General features: G+C 44.9%; 1 protein-coding gene across 3 annotated transcripts in view; it reads right to left on the bottom strand.

Moving 5' to 3' along the window:
* The window catches only part of MED12 (mediator complex subunit 12), a 70,990-nt gene that overhangs the window by 20,023 nt on the left and 27,865 nt on the right, over positions 1 to 23,102 (bottom strand). For all 3 annotated transcript variants that reach the window (XM_069985669.1, XM_069985670.1, XM_069985671.1), the window contains exons 18-25: positions 21,693 to 21,836; positions 21,427 to 21,590; positions 20,258 to 20,389; positions 18,047 to 18,274; positions 17,368 to 17,512; positions 17,010 to 17,130; positions 15,270 to 15,371; positions 15,066 to 15,179 (exon numbers count right to left, since the gene is read on the bottom strand). In XM_069985669.1, coding sequence (XP_069841770.1) covers positions 15,066 to 15,179; positions 15,270 to 15,371; positions 17,010 to 17,130; positions 17,368 to 17,512; positions 18,047 to 18,274; positions 20,258 to 20,389; positions 21,427 to 21,590; positions 21,693 to 21,836 — 1,150 coding nt within the window. The remainder of the gene's footprint in view (positions 1 to 15,065; positions 15,180 to 15,269; positions 15,372 to 17,009; positions 17,131 to 17,367; positions 17,513 to 18,046; positions 18,275 to 20,257; positions 20,390 to 21,426; positions 21,591 to 21,692; positions 21,837 to 23,102) is intronic.

Raw genomic sequence — 23,102 nt, 5'->3', positions numbered from 1 at the left:
GAATCTAACAAGGGGTGCAGTGAGCATATGGACCCCACTGGTGACGGGCACAAATGTGGAACAATGTGACATAAAAGTAAAAAATTTCATTTTTTTCACTTTCATGGCACAAATGTGCCCATCATCAAGGGGTCCATATCCTCACTGCACCCCTTGTTAGATTCCCTGAGGGGTGCAGTTTCCAGAATGGGGTCACTTGTGGGGGGTTTCCAGTGTTTTGGCAGCACGAGGGCTCTGTAAATGCGACATGGCGTTCATCATCCATTCTAGCCAAATCCAACCTCCAAAATCCAAATGGCGCTCCTTCCCTTCGGAGACTTGCCCTGCGCCCACATGGCGCTTTATGTCCACATGTGGGGTATTTTCGGACTCGGGGGGAATTGCTCTACACATTTTGTTTTTTTCCCCCTCTTTTAACCCCTTGTGAAAATGATAAATTCAAGGCTAAACCAACATAATAGTGTAAAAAATGTAATATTTCATTTTCACGCCACATTGTTCCACATTTTTGCCCGTCACCAGTGGGGTCCATATGCTCACTACACCCCTTGTTACATTCCTTGAGGGGTGTAGTTTCCATATTGGGGTCACTTGTGGGGGGTTTCAACTGTCTTGGCAACACAGAGGCCTTTTGAATGCAACATGGCCCCTCGAAATCCATTCCATCCAAATCCAGCCTTCAAAAACCAAATGGCGCTCCTTCCCTTCGGAGGCTTACCCTGCGCCCGCACGGCGCTTTATGTCCACATGTGGGGTATTTCCGTACTCAGGGGAAATTGCTCTACACATTTAGTGTTTTTTTTTTATCTTTTAGCCCCTTGTGAAAATGAAAAAATCATGACAAGATTAATGATTTAGAGTAAAAATTTTAAAAAAATTACACTAAATGTTGGTCTAGCCTTGATTTTTTCCATTTCCACAAGGGGTTAAAAAGAAAATGAACACAAAACGTGTAGGGTAGTTTCCCCTGAGTACGAAAATACCCCACATGTGGGCATAATGTGCCATATGGGCACAGGGCAAGCCACCAAAGGGACAGAGCACCATTTAGAGGCTGGAATGGAGGATGGAGGCCATGTCGCAATTACAAAGCTCCTGTGCTGCCAGGTCAGTAGAAACCCCTGACAAGTGACCCCATTCTGGAAACTACACCCCATAAGGAATCTAACAAGGGGTGCAGTGAGGATATGGACCCCACTGGTGACGGGCACTTACGTAGAACATGTGCCGAGAAAATAAATACCATTTTTTTCATTTTCACGTCCCAAATGTGGCCGTCACCAGGGGGCCATATCCCCGCTGCCCCCCTTGTTAGATTCCTTATCGGGTGTAGTTTCCAGAATGGGGTCACTTGTGGGGGGTTTCTACTGTCCTGGCCGCACAGAGGCTTTGTAATTGCATCATGGCATCCTCTAATGGGAATGGCGGCCATACCTACTTAGCTGGGAAAAAGGGACAATTCTAATTTATTTGGGGGTATTAGGCCAATTATTAGTTTATAAGGTTGGAAAGGACAGGTGTCCATCAAACTCAACCTGTGTTGATCCAGAGGAAGGCAAAAACCCCTCGTGAGGCAGACGACAGTAGCCTCATCACAGGGGAAAAATTCCTTCCCAACTCCATAATGGCAATCAGAATAATCCCTGGACCAACGTGACCCCTGAAATAGGAATAAGGGACAGAATTTAGATAATGTAGAACCCCAATGACGTGTAGTACGCCTTGAAGCGATCCTGTATGCAGAGGCCGGGGGGATCAGGACAGGTGTCACACTGGAAAATGGTGTCCTTTCTGATCCCCCTGTTACGCCACACTCTGCACTTCTTCTGGGGTCTCCCGTTCTCCAGTGTGGGGGACGTCACCTGGAAAATGTTGTCCTGGTGCGATACGGGGTCCTTCACATCCAGAAGTGCTGGGTCCGCTCCATGGCTGCTAAATATTAGGGCTCTATTACTACTTCTGATATTTTCGGATCGTGCCGCAAGCTACAGTAGCTCGGGCAGCGAGGGACCGGAAGAGGGGGTGCTGGTATAAAATTTATCCCCGTACAGGTGGTGACCTTTATCCAGCAGTGGGAAGATCAGTTCCTGGACGATCTTCCCACTTGTTCTGAGGATGGGGGGGGAGGGGGCATCTGGGGGCTGCATTCGGGTGTCCCTTCCTTCATACACTCTAAGGGTACATGCACACTGCGGAATCGCGACAGATAACCCTTCGTGCATTCCGCAGTTGGCACCCGCCGGCGGAGTGATGCAGGCGCACGTCTCCACACGTGTCATAGACTCCATTCTATGCACGGGCGGATTCCGCTCTCCGTCCAACGTATTCATTCTTTGGATGGACGACGGAATCCGCCCGTGCATAGAATGGAGTCTATGACACGGGTAGAGACATGCGCCCGCATCAGTCCGCCGGCGGGTGCCAGCTGCGGAATGCACAAAGGGTTATCCTTCGCCATTCCGCAGTGTGCACGTACCCTATATCTGTAAGTGTACCCTGAGGTACGCTCACAGAGTTTGTAGAATTTCACACCATACCGTCATCTCTTATTGGGACGGTACTGGCAGAAAAGACGTGTCTGGGGGGCAGCGTACGCTACGCTACCCCCAGACACGTCACTGGATGATGAGGACGATGAGGATGAATGGAGGAAAGAAGGATTCCCCCCCATTCATCCTCACTGGCTGTTTCGGTGTCGGAGGCAATAACGTATTCCTCTGACGCCGAAAACAACCTGGGGGTCCTCTTTATACGGGGACTAGTATATGGGGTATGTAGTGGTGTAGTGTCAAACTTTATTCAATGTAGTGTGGTGTAATGTAGTGTTTTTTTGTGTTTTTTATTACAGTAAGTATAAAAAAAAAAAACCTACGCCAACAAAGGAGTTGCTGATAAATGCCGCACTTATGTGCGGCACTTATCAGCAGACCGTGGCAGTAGAATATAGAAAAAAAAAAAACACCCTACGCCAAAAAAGAGGAGTTGCTGATTAGCAGCGCACTTTCGTGCGATGCTGATCAACACTCAGCGGCGATAGGGTGCGGAAAATAGAAAAAAAAATTTGGGGGAAAAAAAAACAAAAACTTTTTTACATTCTGAACGTCCCTGTAGCTGCTGATAAGTGTATTACACATATCAGCCTCTAGAGGGCAGCAGAGCGAAAATACGGAAAAAGCCGACGCTGGAGCCGAAAATAGCCGAGAGAAGCCGAACGTGACGTCACGGAGGAAGCCGAAGACCCGAACGAACACGAGGACGCCGCGAACCCGGAAGACGCCGATCAGGAGCCCGGGACAGGTGAGTAATGTACAAATACCTGCTCTGGACCCCTCGGCTACCTAGCTGAGGGGTCCAGGGCAGGTATTTTTTATTTTATGGGACTCTGATCGCCGTGCCACCGGCCCGATCGCCGTGAACGGCCGGCCGGCCGTTCACGGCGATCGGGCCGGTGGCACAGCGATCGCCATTACTTTTTACAGTAATGGCGGTCGGTGCCGTCCTCGGACAGCACCGACCGCCATTTTTGTTCCGGGTCATCGATGACCCGGAAAGGTCCCGATCGCCGCTATTGGCTGATCTGAATTGATCAGCCTATAGCGGCGATCGTAAGCACGGGGGGTGTTAACCACCCCCCGTGCTGTGAAGCTAAGATGGCCTGCTATGATTTATAGCAGGCCATATTCCCCGATCGCTGTGTGCGAACACGCAGCGATCGGGGAAACATCGGGCGTAAATTTACGCCCTGATGCGCCAAGTACCAGGGCGCGAGGGCGTAAGTTTACGCCCGATGTCGTTAAGGGGTTAATATACAAATATTTTTGGGTCTGCGTGATGGCCGTAAGTCTTGTGTCTATGCGTGTCTAAAAGCATGAACTGACAGCTGAATTGTGGGCATAGTGCAGAAACATAAGACCCCAAATTATGCTCTACATGTTAACCAAGCCTTATGCCAAGTTTACACGGAACGATTATTGGGCGAATTTTCATGATATCGATCGAATTCGAAGGATAATCGTACATGTAAACACGACGAACGATCAATAAATCATTCATTTTGATCTTTTAACATGTTCTTAAATCGTTGTTAGTAAAAAATTTGCTGATCGTTCCGTGTAAACAGTTGTCGCGCGATAGTACGGCTGCCCGCCGCCCCGATTGCCACCCCTCTGATCGCCCCTGCCGCGAGCATACGTTACCTGCTCCGCGTAGCAGGTCTTCGAAATCCCTGACTCCCCTCTTCAGTGCATTGATTGGCTGAAGAAGGGAGCCGGGAATTTCAAACGTCTCTTCTTCAGCCAATCAGTGCTCCTCTTCAGCACTGATTGGCTGTAGAGGAGCCGTTTGAAATTCCCGGCTCCCCTCTTCAGCCAATCAATGCACGGCAGCATTGATTGGCTGAAGAGGAGCTGTTTAATTCCAGTCTCCCCTCTTCAGCCAATCAGTGCTCCAGTGCATTGATTGGCTGAAGAGGGGAGCCGGGAATTTCAAACTGCTCCTCTTCAGCCAATCAGTGCTGCCGTGCGATCGGGTTGTGTGGATCGGAGCGGCGAGGGTGTCGATCGGGGCGAGCTGAGCTGCGGGCGCGCGATCGCAAAACGATTTTTCCGTACGATATATCGTACCGTCTAAACACTGATCGTTATAAAAAAAAAAATTGTTACTTCGAAATCGTTAATCGTACGATCGGGCCAATTATCACTCCGTGTAAACTTAGCATTAGGGTCCATTTACACAGAAAGATTATCTGACAGATTATCTGCCAAAGATTTGAAGCCAAAACCAGGAATGGCTTTGGCTTCAAATCTTTGGCAGATAACCTGTGTAAATTGACCCTTACAGTGCTAACATGTTTATTGCTGTGATGTCTTACTGAAGCCCCTGAAGTTGTTGCAGAGCTGTCTACTAGTGTTTAGTTCTATAGGCAAAGTGATCACCTTGTCACAGGGTTCGCTCTGCCCAAGGGTGGGTTCATACTACGGAATTCTTGCGGACAATGTCCGTGGAATTCCGCAGTATGTCCGCGCGCCTTTCCGCTGGCTCCATAGACACCATTCTATGGGCCGGCGTATTACGCTATCCACCGAAAGTGACGTCACTTCTTTCAGCGGATAGCGGAATACGCTGGCCCATAGAATGGTGTCTATGGAGGCGGCGGAAAGGCGCGCGGCCGTACACGCGACCAGCCGACGGAATTCTGCGTAGTTTATCCTCGAGAATTCCGTAGTGTGAACCCACCCTGAGGGTGGGTTCATACTGAGGAATTCCGCAGTATGTCCGCGCGCCTTTCCGCTGGCTCCATAGACCCCATTCTATGGGCCGGCGTATTCCGCTATCCGCCGAAAGTGACATGTCACTTCTTTCGGCGTATAGCGGAATACGCCGGCCCATAGAATGGTGTCTATGGAGCCGCCGGAAAGGCGTGCGGCCGTGCGTGCGGACATACTGAGGAATTCCGCGGACTAAAAGAGGAGAGCACTGATCTCTGCGGCAGAAGGAATTAATCAATCCCCCCACCACCACCAATTGTCTGTCCTCTAAAGAAAGAAGCTGCTTGCTTCTACTCAGGGAGGAGGGACATAGAGGGCACAGATCAGAATTCCATGGTGTGAGGTAGGATTTTTGTTCTCTCCTGGTTACTAAAGTGTCCAGGATGTGGGTGAGGGCAGTCAGCTTGCCTCTGGCTGCTCCAGTAACCTTATTAATGACATTAATCCCTTTCCTCCCGGGTCAATTTTCATTTTTGCGTTTTTGTTTTCTCCTCCTCCTGTTTAAAAGGCTATAGCGCTTGCATTTTTTCACCTACAGACCCACATGAGCCCTTATTTTTTGCGTCACTAATTGTATTTTGCAATGACAGAATGACATTTTTTGCATAAAATTTGTTGCAAAAGCTGAAAAAAAAAATTATATGTGTGGGGAAATAAAAAATAAAATGCAATACTTTTTAATTGGGGGTGGGTTTGTGTTTATGTCATTTGCCCTGCGGTAAAACTGGCATGTTCTCTATATTCTTCAAGTCATTACGATTACAATCATATGCAACGATGATATTAACGATAAAAGATCACAAACTGGCACTTTTGCAAACAACCTGAAATCATTTACCATAATACACTGAATCATAGTCGTTGGTTGCAATTAAAATTACAACCGTTATTATGAGTTAGTATACTCTTGTATATAAGTATACGAATGATAACGCATACAAAAAGGCATACATACAAAGATTCGGACACAATCTGGACCGTAAATTGCAGCACAGATTGTCCCATAGAAGTCTATTAGAGTGTCTGTAAATTTTGCAGATCTGTAATTTTTTTTTTTTTTTTTTTTTTTTATGGCTAAAGCGACTAACATTCCCAAATGTTTAAAAAAAAAAAATAGGGATTTGTAATCATTTTAAACCAATCCTACTTATTTAACTGTCACCCCACCACCACCACATTTTTTTCTGATCTGCAAAAAAAAGGACAGATTATGGATGTAATAATGCAATGCGGATGCACTATGGACAAATTTTAGGCATATTGCGGACGATTGCAGACATCACATATGGTCCTGTAAAACTACTGAAAGTGTAAATGAAGTCTAAGTACGTGTGAACATACCATTATACAGTTTCTAGTAGAGCAAATTTGAAATGGTTAAAGTGTAATTTAAAACATATACTTTCTGATTTTAACCAAGCGGTATGTTAATAGGCCTCATTTACGCATTCCGTGTTCTGCACGGAACACAGATGTGGAATGCATGTAACGGATTCCCGCAGGGGCAGCATCTGGTGTCTGGGGGCAGGGGAACTGTATGCATATGCTCTCGCTGTAATGCTCCGCGGCTGATTCACTACAGCACGAGGTGGGGGGTGGAGTCCGTTACATGCATTCCACGTCCGTGTGCAGAATACGGAACGTGTGAATGTGTCCTCAGTCTTTCCTTTATTACCTCTTCTCAGTTTATAGTCTGATCCTGGTTTTGGCTGCAAAAATCTGTCAGATGAATCTGTTGGTGTAACAGACCCCCAACTCTTACCATACCTTAGCCATTGAAATAATGACAAGCTTTAGTGGAAGAACACCCTCCTTGAAGATATTATGAATACTGCTTGCTATCTCTGAATAAAGCCTCTATTACACCAACAGATTATCTGACTGATTTTTTTTTTTTCAAGCCAAAGCCAGGAATGGATTTAAAAAGAGGAAAAGGAGGATTTTTTACTCACCGTAAAATCTCTTTCTCGTAGTCTTTATTGGGGGACACAGATACCATGGGTATAGGCTGCTGCCACTAGGAGGCGCTGACACTAAGAGAAACAAAGGAAGTGACTCCTCCTGAGCAGGATATACCCACCCACAGGCACTGAGCTAAACCAGTTTGTACAAGAGCAGTAGGAGAAGTCAAGAACAGGTAAAGTAGGAATAACACCAAAACGGAGAAAACTACCATACCGAGGAAAAAACCCAAAACAAAATGGGTGGGTGCTGTGTCCCCCAATAAAGACTACGAGAAAGAGATTTTACGGTGAGTAAAAAATCCTCCTTTCTCGTGCGTCTTATTGGGGGACACAGATACCATGGGACGTCCAAAAGCAGTCCATGGGGTGGGAAAGATAACCGCTAGACAAGAGCGTTCAGTGACAAGGAACTGAATAGCACCAACAAAACTATCAACTAGGAAGAGAGCAAGGGATGATGCTGAATGCAGTCTAAAAAAAAAAACCCCTACGGATCCGCCGCAAAGGAAAGAGGGTCTAGTCCCTGGAGCAATGTGCTGCACTGCAGACAGAGTGGGTTGTGGCCTTCCTGTAAGCCAGCGACATGACGTAACATTGAGTCGAACAGAACTAGTAGGCTAGATGTGCAGAAAAAAAGGAGACGCCCAGCCAAGTAGGCGACCACAGGCGGCAGGGACTTACCCAGAGGTAGAACAGAAAAAAGGCAAATACAACCATGACGGGAGAGACTGGAAAGTGTTTTATGGCGCATAGAGGCCTAAGGCGTCAAATAAAGGAGAGAGGACTGAGCGTCTCTCATAGAAGGTGCCACATGAGATGCAGGAGAAGCTGCGTCCCTGACTATGGAGCAGGGAAGAATGGCCAGGCTGGAAGCTCCATAGGCCTAGGAGAACAGTCTTCACTGAGAAGACAAAGATCGAGCACAAGAGAAGTATGGCAATCTAGGAGAAGCCATGGCCTATGACATGAGTAACCCCATCTGAGAAACACATAGATGGTAATATGAAGAATAAAGCTTTCCAAGCGTAATGCAGTCCAGGGAAAGGAAGGAACAGGAGAAGGGAAAACCGCGATCAGAATCCTGTGTAAGTGACCTGGAAGGAGTACAGTAGTACCTGGTACCCCGCAGTGCCCGACAGAAAAGAGGAGCAGAGGAAAGCCGGTAAGCTGGGAAAAATCATCTCCATGGGCTGTTAAAGCCTTAGAAAGGAGATCGATCATCTAAAACACTCTGCTCCCAGGAGACTAGAGGAGCCCGAGAGCCTGGAGTCCCAGAAGAAAACTGTAGAGGGAGGTCAAGGTAAGGCTGATGGGCACGGGAGTTGTCACATGGCAATGGGCACAGCAGTTAATAGATAGACTAGGGCCCATATGTAGACTAGATCTAGAAATCAACGCCTCAAAATGTGAGCAGAGACGTTGCTTGGTAAGAGCAGAACAGAAAGAAAAAACATTGTGTGGAGACTAATGGCCACATGGAAGAGATCAAAGGATCAACCAGCTCAACCGGAGCCTCAGGCAATGGGAAGGCGAGAGCCAGATGCATTCTGGTGGGCAGAGCCACAGAGAAACAAGGGGGCGTTAACAGTGAATGAGACAAGATGATAGAGAATTGGCAACTTGCCGAATAGATGTAAGCCTGGCCAGAATGTGATGAGTGTGGAGACGATAGAGCCTTAGGTAGGGCCAGACATGGGCCCCTGAACACCCCTGTTTGCAAGGAGACCTTTAAGGGATTAAGTTCTCGAGGACTCCACATGGGAGACAAGATAAGAGAGGGGGACCGTGAGCCCCGACTGGAGAGCATGGCAGGTCAACAAGAAGACCAAGGACAAGGAAGGCCAGCAGGAGTGCTCATAGAGGCCAGTGAGGCCGGAAACCCACACCCACCTGTTGGAAGAATCTATATCGGATAACAGTCCTCAGAAAAAGTATCTGGAGGATACTTATTATACTAAATATTCCAACTCTGTGGAGGAGGAAAGGGCTGTTTGAAGATTTCCTTGCTGAGTGGTAAAAAACCAACCCTAGGATAGGGGGGTCTTGAACAACAGTGCATTACTCCAGAGAGAAAGAGTAATGGTGTATGTGGGAGAACTGCAAAACACCGAAATGAGAACAATGCCCCATAGTCCATATGGCCAAACAAGGACACCTGGAGGAGCTAGACCACGAAGAGACCGTACACCTGTGCTGAGGGCATTAGAGAAACAGTACAGGCAGTAAACAGGAATGTTCACCCTGTGAGACTGCAGCTGCCTAAGAGAGCGAAGACTAAATACTTGCTATGTTGGCGATAGGCAGATGCAGAAGGAGAAGTCCTACAGTAGTACTGTGATGGTCATGTAGGCAGTTGATGTCCTACCTACACCAGGGGTAGAGAAAACCCTTTACTGTTTTACCTGAGGAACCGAGAGGCCTCACTATACACAGATCAATGAGAAGAGGCAAAGTGGCTGGTGCTGACCAAAGCCAGCTACCGGAAGTAGAGCACCATGAGAAACTAAGACCAAACGATGCTGAGGACCATCTGCAGTATAGCAGAAGGGGCGGTCTAAGCAATACAAGCCATACTACTGGTGAACAGCCAGCAATACAAATGCAAGTACGTGGCCGTTATGCCCAGATGAAGGACAGAAGAACCACCCTGACAGTACCAGGAGAAATAGTGACCGGAACTGTATGCTGCCGGCCACCTGTAGTGGGACATGTAGCAGAATGCTAGGGCTTTAGAAAGGATACAGCCCAACAGGAAGACACCAAGGTTACGCTGCCTGAGAGCAGGTAATGAGACTTGTCAAGGAAAACATATAGAAGACAAGATGGTGTAGTAACAAGTTACCGTATGATGATCCCCTGAAGTGACAGGCACAGATCATGGAAGTCCTGCGAGGAGGAAAAAGGTCATATACAGGGTAACACGAGCAGACTAGCTGCAAGCAGTAAGTAACAGAGGACCAGCATTCAAGAGATACAAATACCTGGATTGGAAGCAGGTAATGTACCTGGTCAGACATGTAAGCTAGACATGTAATATAGGTCTACAGTGTGAGCTCTGGGAGCAGGGAAGAGATCAGGGCTGTGTCCCAACGTAAATGTGAACTGGACACGAGAAAAGCCCAGCATCACCAGTATAGTGAGTGGACCTGAAGAAGGTGTTATATCATATAACAGAATACCCCAATCTGTGCACACTGAACTACAGGTAGTTGTATCCATCTCATGCAGCAGAGGGCAGAGCTCTGAATAACCTTGTACCACCATCTGGGAGGGGGTAGCGTGTCCGGTTCTATGTATGTGACATCATGCAGTAAAGGAATCTATTTCATGAAGATGAGAGGCAGGTCTGAATCACCGCCCGCTAATGGGTGATGTGAATGACCGGATATGTGTTGTACCTATGATATCCTGTAGCAGAGGGGGAAGCTCTGAGTAACACAGGAACAACGACTGACAATGGGTGATGTGTCTGGTCCCATAACCTGCATGACAAACCACGTAGCAGAGGGTTCTGTAGTGAGAGCACAGGAACACCGCATAGTAAGAGGTAATGTGTCTGGTTCCATGTCCTGTTTGCGACACCAATTAGCAAAGGATTCTGCCCCGAGAACACAGTAGTCCCCCTAGGAACGGTAATGTGTCTGGTTTTGTGTCCTGCTTGTGACACCATGTAGCAGAGGGTTCTGCTCAGAGCACAATTACACTGCCTGGAAAACAGGCAACGTGTCTGGTTCCATGTACTTACCGAGACACCACATAGCAGAGGGTTCTGCTCAGAGCACAGATACGCCGCCTGATAGCGGGTAATGTGTCTGTTTCCATCCTACTTGTGACACCATGTAGCAGAGGGTTCTGCTCAGAGCACAGATACGCCGCCTGATAGCGGGTAATGTGTCTGGTTCTGTTTCCTGCGTGACACCATGTAGTAGAGGGTTCTGCTCAGAGCACAGATACGCCACCTGATAGCGGGTAATGTGTCTGGTTCTGTTTCCTGCGTGACACCATGTAGCAGAGGGTTCTGCTCAGAGCACAGATACGCCACCTGATAGCGGGTAATGTGTCTGTTTCCATCCTACTTGTGACACCATGTAGCAGAGGGTTCTGCTCAGAGCACAGATACGCCGCCTGATAGCAGGTAATGTGTCTGTTTCCGTCCTACTTGTGACACCATGTAGCAGAAGGATCTCTCTGAGGGCACAGAAACACTGAATCTGATGGGGAATGTGTCTGTGTGCATGTGGTTGTATATATGTATTAATGTAATTGTATATATATAAAATCTGACACAGAGGGGTCAACCAGCACCAAAAATGCTGGATCTGCTGCCTAAGGGTTTCTGGAACAGTGCAAGGAACCTAGGACATAATAAAACCTGATGCAAGCCATTTTCCTATATGTAATGGTGTAATTATCACTTCCACCAGTAGGTGGCAGGAGAGATGCATTGTGTCCCAGGCTGCTGGAATAGAGAGCAGTGTGTGTGGTAGCTCCATCAGGAGACCACACACACACACACACACACACACGTGGCAGGGGGGGGGGAAGCAGCATCCCTCAGTGCAGGCTCCAGAGAGAGCCATAAGGGGGGATACCGCGGTGCGCGCTGCACCCGAAAAGGGGTGGGGCCTACCGGGAGGGGGAGGGGCATCCTACAGTGAAGGCTCCAGAGCCACAAGACTAAGGTGGGATGCTGCGGGCCGCCTGGTTCCCGAAAGGGGGCGGGGCCTACCGGGAGGGGGCGGAGCATTTCAGTGCAGGCTCCACAACTTGTAAGAAGGCGGCAATTCTCCGGCTTGCGCGGCACCCGGAAGAGGCGGGGCCTACCGGAGGAGGCGGGGCCTCCCAGCGCAGGCTCCAGTGAGCCAAACATAATAAAAAGGAATGAAGTGGGACGCACAGCGCCCGAAAGTGGGCGGGTCAAACCGGGAGGGGCGGAGGCAGCCCAGTGTGTACTCTGGAGAGCCAGAATAGAGGAGGATGCCGCGGCACCCGGTAAGGGGCGGGGCTTAGGGAAAAGGGGCGGAGCATCCTTTAGTATGGTCTCTAAAGCCACATGAAAGGAAAAGTGCGGGGAAACTGCGGCCTGCGCAGCACCCAGTCTGGGGAGGAACATCCCTCACAGTGCGCCCCATGGCACCCAGAGAGGCACAAATAAAAATAAAATGGTGGAGGGGCTGGGCTGCTACTGACTGAGGGGAGACCCTGAAAATGTCAGGAGAGGAGCATCTGCCTGGGGAGGGCTGCAAGTGACTGGAGAGAGGGAGAGTTGCCGATGGGAATAAAATGGCGGCCTGGGAGGGTGGGCAGGGGGAATATACTCACCAGGTAGGAGCCCATATTCACCATTGTAGTCTTCAGCCGGTGGGTGCCTCACCTTACGCGCCAAGCTTTGGGGGGCGAGGCGGGAAGGGGCTGTGCGGATACAGAGTCCGCAGAAAGGCGACCAGATAGTCAGACTGATCTGGGGCCCTGGTGTCACGTTGCCGGCCGGTGGCAACCGAGGGGTCACAGCCCATTTACATTTATGGTCTGTTCCCTGGTCGCATAGTGGGGGAATCAGGGTGAGTTTTAGATAACCCACCGTGCCCAAGAATCCATAGGACCTAGAAGGAAAAAGAAAAACCAACTAACTAAACATAAAGGAAGAAACTGGTCTGGAGAACCCAGACCTGTGTCTGCCTCCTACTGACACTAAGCTAAACTGGTTTAGCTCAGTGCCTGTGGGTGGGTATATCCTGCTCAGGAGGAGTCACTTCCTTTGTTTCTCTTAGTGTCAGCGCCTCCTAGTGGCAGCAGCCTATACCCATGGTATCTGTGTCCCCCAATAAGACGCACGAGAAATCTCTTTTCTTTATTACCTATTCTCTGTTTATAGTACATTCCTGGCTTTGGCTCAGAAAAATCTGTTGGTGTAATAGGGCCATACAAGGTGTCAGTGTGCGATTCTTCCATGCTTGATAAGTACTTTTAACTTCTAATTTGGAGCAGACAGTCAATATGACAGCACTCTTGGGGTGCATCAAACACAGCTGGTGCCCCACATTGGTATGGAAAGAGTTATTTGCATAAGCATAAAGGAATGTAAATAATGGTCCACATTTAGGTCAGCAACATCTTGTATTGGCTTCACAAACCATGACTTCCTTAACAGGAAGGCATCACAACAGGACAGGTGCTGTGCACAGAAAGCAAATTAGGCCACGTTCCTACATATATGTCTAGAATATAATCTGTGTGAACCATGCCCTCAAAACAAGCTGCGGATCACTATGAATTAAACATAAAGAACAGATGCTGCAACTTCTTTTTTAATCCATTACACACCGGGAGAGTGAGTAATATTAGCATCTGGTCTTTATATTATCTACTCCAAACTGGTTATAGTTTCAAGAGGTGCAGGTAAATCTGCAACTAAACTTCCCTGTGTAAGGGTAAATTCACACGGGCGCATCCGCCGGGAATCTCATGCATGAAATCCGCAATACATGTATTATTCTTATTATTAATACGTGTATTGCGGATTAGCTGCGGATTTCGTGAGTGAGACTCCTGGCGGATCCGCCCGTGTGAATTTACCCTAAGAGTAAGCTTAGACTTGCAGATTTCTCCTAAGGTGGCAGTCAGTATTTTCCTAGACGATCAAAAGGCACTTGGAAACTAGAGGAAACTATAGGCCCTATTCCACAGAATGATTATAGGCCGTATTCAGCCGATATCGGCCAATACAGACGATAATTGTCCCGTGGAATTGACATCGTTCATGTCGGCTGATCGTTGCGTCGTTTGTCTTTCAAACATGTTGAAAGACAGACTACTGATACAGCAACGATCTGCTGCCGTCACTCCGTGGAATAGGAGCGTCAGCAGCAGACGCTGCTGTATCCTACGGGCTGCCTGGATGATCAGCGCCCCCCCCCCCCACCCCAGACTCACCTGCTCCCTGCTGCCGCGTAGAATAGCGGCAGCAGTGAGCGGGGAACAAGGAGCAAACGAGCGCTGCTTCAGTCAGGCGGCCCATGGAATAGGGCCTTATGACAGGAAGACATGTAGCAGACCAAAGGCCACTACTAAAATCAGATTACAAGTTTTTAAATCAACAGTGGGTGACCTGCGTCAAGCAAGCACAATATCTAGATATATCTATTACAGCCTGGATATTTAGAAGGCATTTAAATATATGTTTTGGTGGACACTGCTCTTTCAAACATGTTATTCAGAATTGTGCATTTCAATGATTCCTTAAAGGGGTAGTGCGGCGCTAAGAAATTATTCACAAAATAACACACATTCCAAAGTTATACAACTTTGTAATATATGTTATGTATGTAAATCGCCCCCTTCCCCGCACATGGACCCGGAAGTGTAGGTGTACCATACATACCTGACGCACGTCGTCCCCGATCTTCTGTCAACGACGTAATCTTCGTGAGGCCAACCAAATCGCTGCAGCCGTCCCTGATGCTGGCCCCCCTCTGCCACATCATCCGCTGCCGGCCTCTTGAAGATTACGTAGTTGACAGAAGATCGGGGTCGGGGACGACGCGCGTCAGGTATGTATGGTACACTACACTTCCGGGTCCACGTGCGCGGGTGGGGGGAACACGGGTAAGGGGGCGATTCACATACATAACATACATTACAAAGTTGTATAACTTTGTAATGTGTGTTATTTTGTGAATAATTTCTTAGCGCCGCACAACCCCTTTAAGGGAACATTTGCTTTAGAATAAGAGTGATTTGGATTACAAGCACAGTCCAGGAGCAAATTATGCTCGTAATCCAAGGCACCACTGTATCTCCAAACAAAAAGACACAAGGAGGAAATACAACTGACCCAGCATAAATATTGCCTTTAGAACAGCAAAAAGAGCTCCTGGTACTATGCGATTCTGAGATGCTGCCAGAAGATGACGGTCACAAGAAGAACGAATTCCAAATGTTGCTTTATCTAAAATGAAAAACATGGTTAAAAAAAAGGTAACTATTTAATGTTTATGCACTAATTATACAGACATACCAAGTTAACCATTAAACTTACTGCTGTCTGGTTCATATGGATTCAACTGTGGCGTCCTAAACAGATGAAGTAGAATTCGGCAAGTGAGGCGCGCTCCAGATTCAGAATCCTGTTCACTACATGCTGTAAAAGAATCAAGATCAGATGCTACATCAGCAAACAGAATGGACGACAGATTAAGTGGAAGAAAAAAAACATCTTTATCCAGTATGTTCATGAAATATTGGCCCTCAGATTATTTATTGAACTGCGAAACAGTACCACCCGAATCTCACAAGTACAAACAATGGTAAAGTAATTAGGAGCATGTGTACATAACACCTTACATCCAATTCTCAATCTGCTTCTCTTTTACACTTCCCACTTAATGCATAATATTGAAAAGCACTATTGTAAGTACACACAGGCAGACTCTGCACAAGAATTCTCCTTTATTTTTATTTTTTTACAACTAATTAAAAACAAGATATGCAAGAAAGAAATTTGTTTCAAAGAATGTATCCCCTTCATTAATTTTTACCGATTAGAGACACATACTGATTTTCTAATTGACCAAAAAAAAAAAAAAAAAAGTGATCATTACTTCATTATGTTATTATGGGAATGGCTATTTTCCAAGCTATTTTTAACACATTCATTTTAAGGACAGACAATTTTACCCCTAAAGTGGACCTGCCAGCATGACTTTATCCTGTGAGCAAAGCTCAGCCAATCACAGGCCAGGACCGCCGTGGCCTGTGATTGGCTGAGCGGCCTATCAGCTGACAGGCCGCTGCGAAGCTAGAGCGCGCGCGGGACCCGGGGAGAAGCGGACGGCAGGAGCAGCCCTGGAACGTGGATGGGTAATGTATATCGTTAGTCGCCGCCTGTGCACCGCTATTATTATTATATAGGCTCTAACCTATATCAACGATCAGCCGAGTGATAATCGGCCGAATTGGCCCGATTCGGCCGATTATCGTTCCGTGTAATAGTACCCTAAGGGTCTGGCTTATCATTTTTACTACAGGAGAATAAAGATTAAATAAATTTATAACATCCTCACAATTTCAGTGTGAATCTCATGTTGTGCACCTCCTCCACACTATAAAGTCTTTGGAGCATTGGTACAATTCTGTGTGTATATTAAATTAAATTGATTTTACAGGAAAAAAAAAAAAAAAAGTAGTGGATGGAAAATGCTCTACAAGAAACAGAAGTGACCAAAGACAGGTCAGGTGTCTGTATTAGATGTATTCATAAACTAAAAATACTTTTACATACAGCTATGACTCCCTTAATGTATATCGTTTTAGAACAATTTGTTGTAGTTTAAGGAATGAGAAAAAAAAAATGTTGCAGCTAGATGGACCTTTTACAATTTATGTTGTAAATCTAATCATACCTCCTTCTCAAACATTTAAAATGTTTTAAATATATAAGCAGCTATAAAACTTTTGATTAAAAAAAAAGTTTGACCTAAGAAATGTTTGCATTTACCAAGCATGCTTTTAGAAAGTTGAGAAAAATAAATGTGTGAAATGGGAAAATGGAGACATTTGTCACTATCTGAATAGCGAAATAAACTACTGTTTAAAGACTGGACAATCCTCCTTAACTCTGCACCTTTTGGGGAGATCTGGCCCACTGGGTCTAATTCACTGACAATATGTAAAATGACCACATATAGCTAGTTATCTTGTTCTAGGAAAGTTCAATATCTTCTAGGCAAATTCATATAAATAATGCCCATAATGCCAACACTAGCAAATTTTGACTCACCAGCTGTAAGGAGGGATGGAATTGCTGCACAACGGATTAGATCCTCAAGTGGAAAACACTGGCGGGCAACAAGAATTGCAACAAATGTTGCAAGCGAATCATGGAAAGACAAATCACTGACCTATAATGGTTGGGAGAATAGAATAAAAGAACATATTGTTAAACACTTGTTTAGAATGATAATGTAATTAAAATTTTCTTTTCTAACAAAGATAATGCAATTTGTTACTTGAGTGAGCACACTTTTAGGCAATAGCCATGAGCAGCACACTTAACACCATACTGATTACGTTCAATTAAAATTCAAAAGAATAGAAAAATGGAGATGATATAGATATGCAATTTCTGGAAGACTCACATCTACATTACATAGCAAGTCATTGAAGCCACAGGTTCCATTATTTGATGAGCAGCACAATGCTTTCAGAACGCCAAGCCATTCAGAGCTGAGATCTTTGCAGGATCCAGTCAACTCAGCACATAGGATAGCAATGTCGTTAATTCTGTATTAAAAAAAAAAAAAAAAATAGTAATACAGTTTAAAAGGGAGTACTCTAAATGGGGGCTTTTTTGCTATATGCTTGAGGATGTTTTTTTTTGTACTTTTAAGTTTGTATATGCATGGAAAAAGCAACAAAGAAACAATTTTTGTGAAGAAACTTCGGCGTCCTGTTTATTTTTAGATGGTTTGCTTTAACAATAAAAGGACACTAACCTCGCTCCATCCCACAGTTTGGCCACTTCCGGGACCTGGTGTTGTGACGTTGCAAGCCTGCCCAGCCAATCAACGACTGCAGCAGAGTCCCGCCTCTGTTACTGATTGGACTGGGCCTTCAACGTTCCAGTCCCTGGGCCCAAATACGGATGAGCATGTGGGAGACCAGCATCGCTGCAGGTGCCAGGGAGGCAAGTGTTTTTTTATTAATTTTAAACAAACCATCCCTGAGCTTATAGCAAAAAAGGCTCCTGCCTGGAGTTGCCCTTCAATTAATCTCAGCCCTTTCATGGGAATTTCCCCCAGTGAAATATATCTTTACCCATCAGTGTCATGGTCTCCGGCACACACATGTACAAGTGCATTGCACACAAAGCTGTAACGATTGGTAGGAGAATCTCTTAGAAGCTTTCCAAGCATGCCAAAGTTATAATTATGTTCTGTTGGATTAGAGATGGTCTCCAACATAAACTCCTGTTCCCACAACATGTTTGAGTCAGATGGATCCACTATACAGTAAATCGTATTCTTTACTTTGGAGCAGAAATCACTATATTAAAAATAAAAAAATAAAATTACAAATTCTAGAACAGATTAATGTTAATGGTTAACATCTTTAAAAAGTCTGTACAGAGGAAAATAGAAAGACAAGTTCTGGTAATTATATCATATAAATATTGCACATTCCCAGCGTATCCTTAAAGGACACCTTCGACAGATGCCACACTGTGGTATTTGACAGCCATAGACCACTCAGTATACATTTGGTTACTGCATATCTTTGGAACACCACAGCTTACTGCAATATCTGATATATACAGAAAGTAAATTGTATACCTTACATATATCAGACCAGTAGAGGTTAAATTGACATGACATTCTTTTGACTTTCACTGGGTAAATTGGAATCTAAGGACAAACATACAGCTAACGCAGTGTGATAAGCCACCAAGAAAGATAGATTTTACCCTATTTTCTCTCTCTACTCAGTAAATCACATAGATAACCAGAGCCAGTCCCATCTATACCTGCCGAGAGGACACTGATATCCTTCCCCCTATATATATTGCCGTAAGGGCTTTTACATGGACAGATTTGTCGTCCACAGTTGGCCGCAAACAAGAGCAGGTCAGCAAGATCAGCACCTGTTTGCAGTGCTTTACACAGCATGACAAGTCAATCGCCCGGGCTGCACAAACGATCCATTAATTGTTCGCGTAGCCATGTAAACTGACAGTATGGATATACATATATTTGTGCTGTCAGTTTCCAGATCACACAGCAAAGCATACTTACATACATAGCGTGCGGCTTCGCCCCTGCATTCTCTTTCTCCGGCTCTCCCGTCCAGCTGCGAAGTCTCCAGGCCCCGTCTCTTCGATCTGTCAATTATTCTGGAAGAGGTGGGGCCTCAAGACAGCAGCAGGAAAGGAGAGCAAGAGAAGAAGGATACCAGGTCACAGCAGCAGCGCACTAGGTTAGTATGTACTGTTGTGTGATCAGTGCTGTCATTTTGCCTTTATCATTATCGGCCTTCTGGATGATAATTGGCCTTTGTAAAAGGCCCTTTACTGTCACTCCACGAAGGCCTGGCTGATTTAGGAGAGATGCAGAAACTCCCATGGACTTAACTAAAATAGTATGTCCCTAAAAATCTACATCACACAGTTAGGCTATGTTCACACTACGTATTGGACCGGCCGTTCCGTGACCCGGTCGGGTGATGGAACGGCCAGTCTCTGCAAAGATCATCACGGCCGGTACTGCAGTACCGGCTGGATGATCTTTCCTGCCGCAGTGTTCTGATGCCTGCGCGCGCTGAACTTCACACAGCACACAATAAAGCAAGCGACCGGAGCCGCGCGCTTCAATGTGTGAACTGACAGGTCTTTCTGCGGCTGCAATTGAGTGAATTGCAGATGCAGAAAACTGACAAGTCAGTTCTTTGCAGCTCCATATGAGATCCCGGCCAGAGCGTGTACTATGAGTATTGCTCCGGCCAGGATACCATAGCAGATAAGGCAGCGTTTACGTAGTGTGAACATATGTAACAACTTCAATGTGATACCTGGAGATTGAAATTATGATTTGGCCAGTTTCCATTACAATAGCTATACTTGCTAGATTCATCACACCAGTCATCCTACCTTACACCAATTAAGGCCAGATCAACACTGTACTTTTGTGATATGTCTAACATGTACATGGGAAAAGGCATACACGCTAAACATGTTAACAAAAAACCCTTGCTGATTGAAAGATTGCTGTATACTGTGCACATCATGCAATGAATTTGCTGTTTGACCACGATTATGGATGCTGTTGGTTCTTCTCTCTTGATACTGATTATTAATGTGTGCAGTGGGGATTGCAGACCCTCCAGCGTGCATCCTAATTCTCTGCAGCAACCCACTGGACATTTGTTAAGTGCTATGTCCACAGGTTTAATTCATCAAACGTCTGTATACCACTATCCAATGTCAGCATGTAAGATATAAATAAGGAGATTGCTAATTAAACGGATTTCACTCACCTAAACAGCTCCCCATATTTGCTTTTAAGGTGACTGCAAGACATGTACAAGTCATACAAATATGCAAGAATACAACGTTCAGCAGAAGAACCATCTGACCGGTTCATACCATGTTTCACAACTCCACACAGACTGTAAGGGGAAAAAAATAAATGAAGTTAAAACTGAGGCACGATGTCAACTTATTAAAGAGGGCTGTCCGTATTCATCCTCCAATAAAATGATGACAAGATGACTTGTAACTAGTAACCACAGCAATATGCCATAATCAGTAGGAGAATGCTTCACAGGGGGTTTAGTGCCCCCACAGGCAAAATAAAGAATTACATGGTACCCACAAGGGCTTTACCAGGTCCTATACTATGGATAGAGGAAAACCTAAATAATGCATCTCTAATAGGGTATATCATTTTTTTCAAAACTAGATGCATCAACTGGTATAAGTTAATATACAAACTATTCTTTGTTTTTTATTACTATTCACACTAGGCATAGAATGAAATTCATGCTGTACGTAACATTATTAAGAGATTCTTAAAGGTGAATTTACTGGATATAAATAGTGATCTAAATGGGATATTATTTAACACAAAGACAATGAGATGTCTTTGCATTAAGGGAATCATTTTAGTTTCACTCAGATTTTATTCCCATACTGGATGAACAACATTTGCTTCCTCCATTGCAGCAGGTTTGGGGCATTTTATGGCAACAGCAATATTGCAACAGCAATATGCTGAAGTCTATCAAAACAGACAAAAAAGACTAAATGCCTTATTAGATGGCCCGGCCCTGCACTGTAAACAGGCGTCCATCTCATAGTTAAACTGAAACTTTTAAATTACTATATTCTATGACAGTATATTTACACATGCTATTTCTATGTAGTTTTTGTTGTTGTTTGCATCAGAACAGATACTAAACCAAAGAAGGTATTTACCAATGTTTTACACATATAGGGGTGGTGTAAAGAGACACTGGCTCAGTTGCCCCTAGCAACCAATCAGATCCCACCTTTCATTTTTCGAAGAATCTGTGAGAAATGAAAGGTGGAATCTGATAGGTTGCTAGGGGCAACTGAGCCAGTGTCACTTTACACCATGTTTGAAAAATGTCCCCCATAGTGCCCTAACATGCACTTATTTCTACAACTCTTGCTTTGCTCTCACCCTTCGAACACCTGTGCAGTCTGCTCCTGGTTGAGAATCAGGCAGGTGTTATAATGTCTCAGGACAGCCACAATGCACAAACACAATCCCATTGTGTAACTACCAACAAGGTCGGAAGACTTAAGCAAGAGCTCTGCTTCAACAACACTCAGCTCATTTAATAACTAAAATAAGAAAAGGAAAACAAAGACAACATTAAACTGATTAGAACCGCAGAAAAAAAATAAATCTAAAAAAAAATTTAAAAAAATATATATTACGCAAACCTGAATGGCAAAGTCAATAAGACCACTGATATTAAGAGAGTATTCCATTAGGTCAAAGATGAATTGCACATGCTGCACCAGAGGAAGATGGTAAGATAAACCCAGTGCAAAGCTCGTAATCTGTTCCAGAACATTTCGAGAAACCTGAAAGACAGACACACAAAAGTTAATGCTTCACTAAAAGTTTACCAAAGGCTATATTGTATACACATTTAGGAATCCACAAAAGTATACTATATTAAATATAAAAAAATAAAAAAAAAGACCAAAAAACATTTTTTGAGCCATAAAGCAGCCCACGATATTGTATGGGAACATCGCTATTTACTGATTTTAGACAGAAGTAATCGATAAGTGATACTATAAAATTCCCAGCTTAGCACAATAATACACACACTACTTTCATTTTGATAAAGTAGCCTTATTACACGGCAAGATAAGGGTGAGGCGAGCGCTGACCAGTTCAGGTCATTGCTCGCTTACCTCTTGTTCCTCGCTAGCTCCCTGTGCTACTACACGCACAGACAGTGAGTGAAGAGCAGCGGCTGCCCAAACGATCCCTAACCCCTTGCCTCTTCAGCCTGTTTTGGCCTTAATGCCCGGGGCCTATTTTTTAAAATCTGACCTGTCTCTTTTTTTGTAGTGATAACAATTATCGCGGTTATTCTGAGATTGTTTTTTTCATATTCCTCTTTATGTTAGTGGTACACTTTCGTTGGTAAATTCAGTAGTTTTTTGTAAAAAAAACACATTTGCGCAAAAACTTGAAAAATTTACGTCTCTTTATATTCAAAATTCTCTTGTTTTAAGAAAAATAGTCTTGCCACATGAACTAATTATTACTACAACATCTGCAACATGTCTACTTGACGTCATTTGTTGAAAGTCCTTTTACTTCTTAGGATGTTAAAGGGCTTCGAAATTTAGCAATTTCAGATTTTATTAGGGACCAGTCCAGTTCTGAAGTGGATTTGTGGGGCCTGGAGCTTCAAACTGCTTTTTCATGATAAAAACACTTTTTTTCGGCTAAAAAAACCACATACAAAGTTTCTTAAAATCGCCTGTACTATTGATTTCTGGAAAAAAATTCAACGACAGTAACACTTTAAGCAGGTTGGAGGAGAAATTTAAAATTTACATTTTTTTGGCAGATATTCTATTTTAATCTATTTTTCCTCTAACATAGCAAATACTAACTGGGAATAGGCAAATATTGAGTTCCATTTCTAAGGTTTCTAGAAAGTCCCCATATGTGGCCGCAGTGCTTCACCTGACTCAACCACAGACCTCAGACATGACAGAGGCCTGGTGAATTTTGCGGCTTTTTTTATTTCACGTTTCCATCTGTACCATTCGGGGGAACATGTGACACCCTGATAAAGTTATTTATGAGGTGGTACGAATAAAAAA

The sequence above is a fragment of the Dendropsophus ebraccatus genome, chromosome 10 (assembly GCF_027789765.1).
Source record: "Dendropsophus ebraccatus isolate aDenEbr1 chromosome 10, aDenEbr1.pat, whole genome shotgun sequence".
In the NCBI taxonomy this organism is placed as follows: Eukaryota; Metazoa; Chordata; class Amphibia; order Anura; family Hylidae; genus Dendropsophus; species Dendropsophus ebraccatus.
This window is presented reverse-complemented; position numbering and strand designations above follow the sequence as displayed.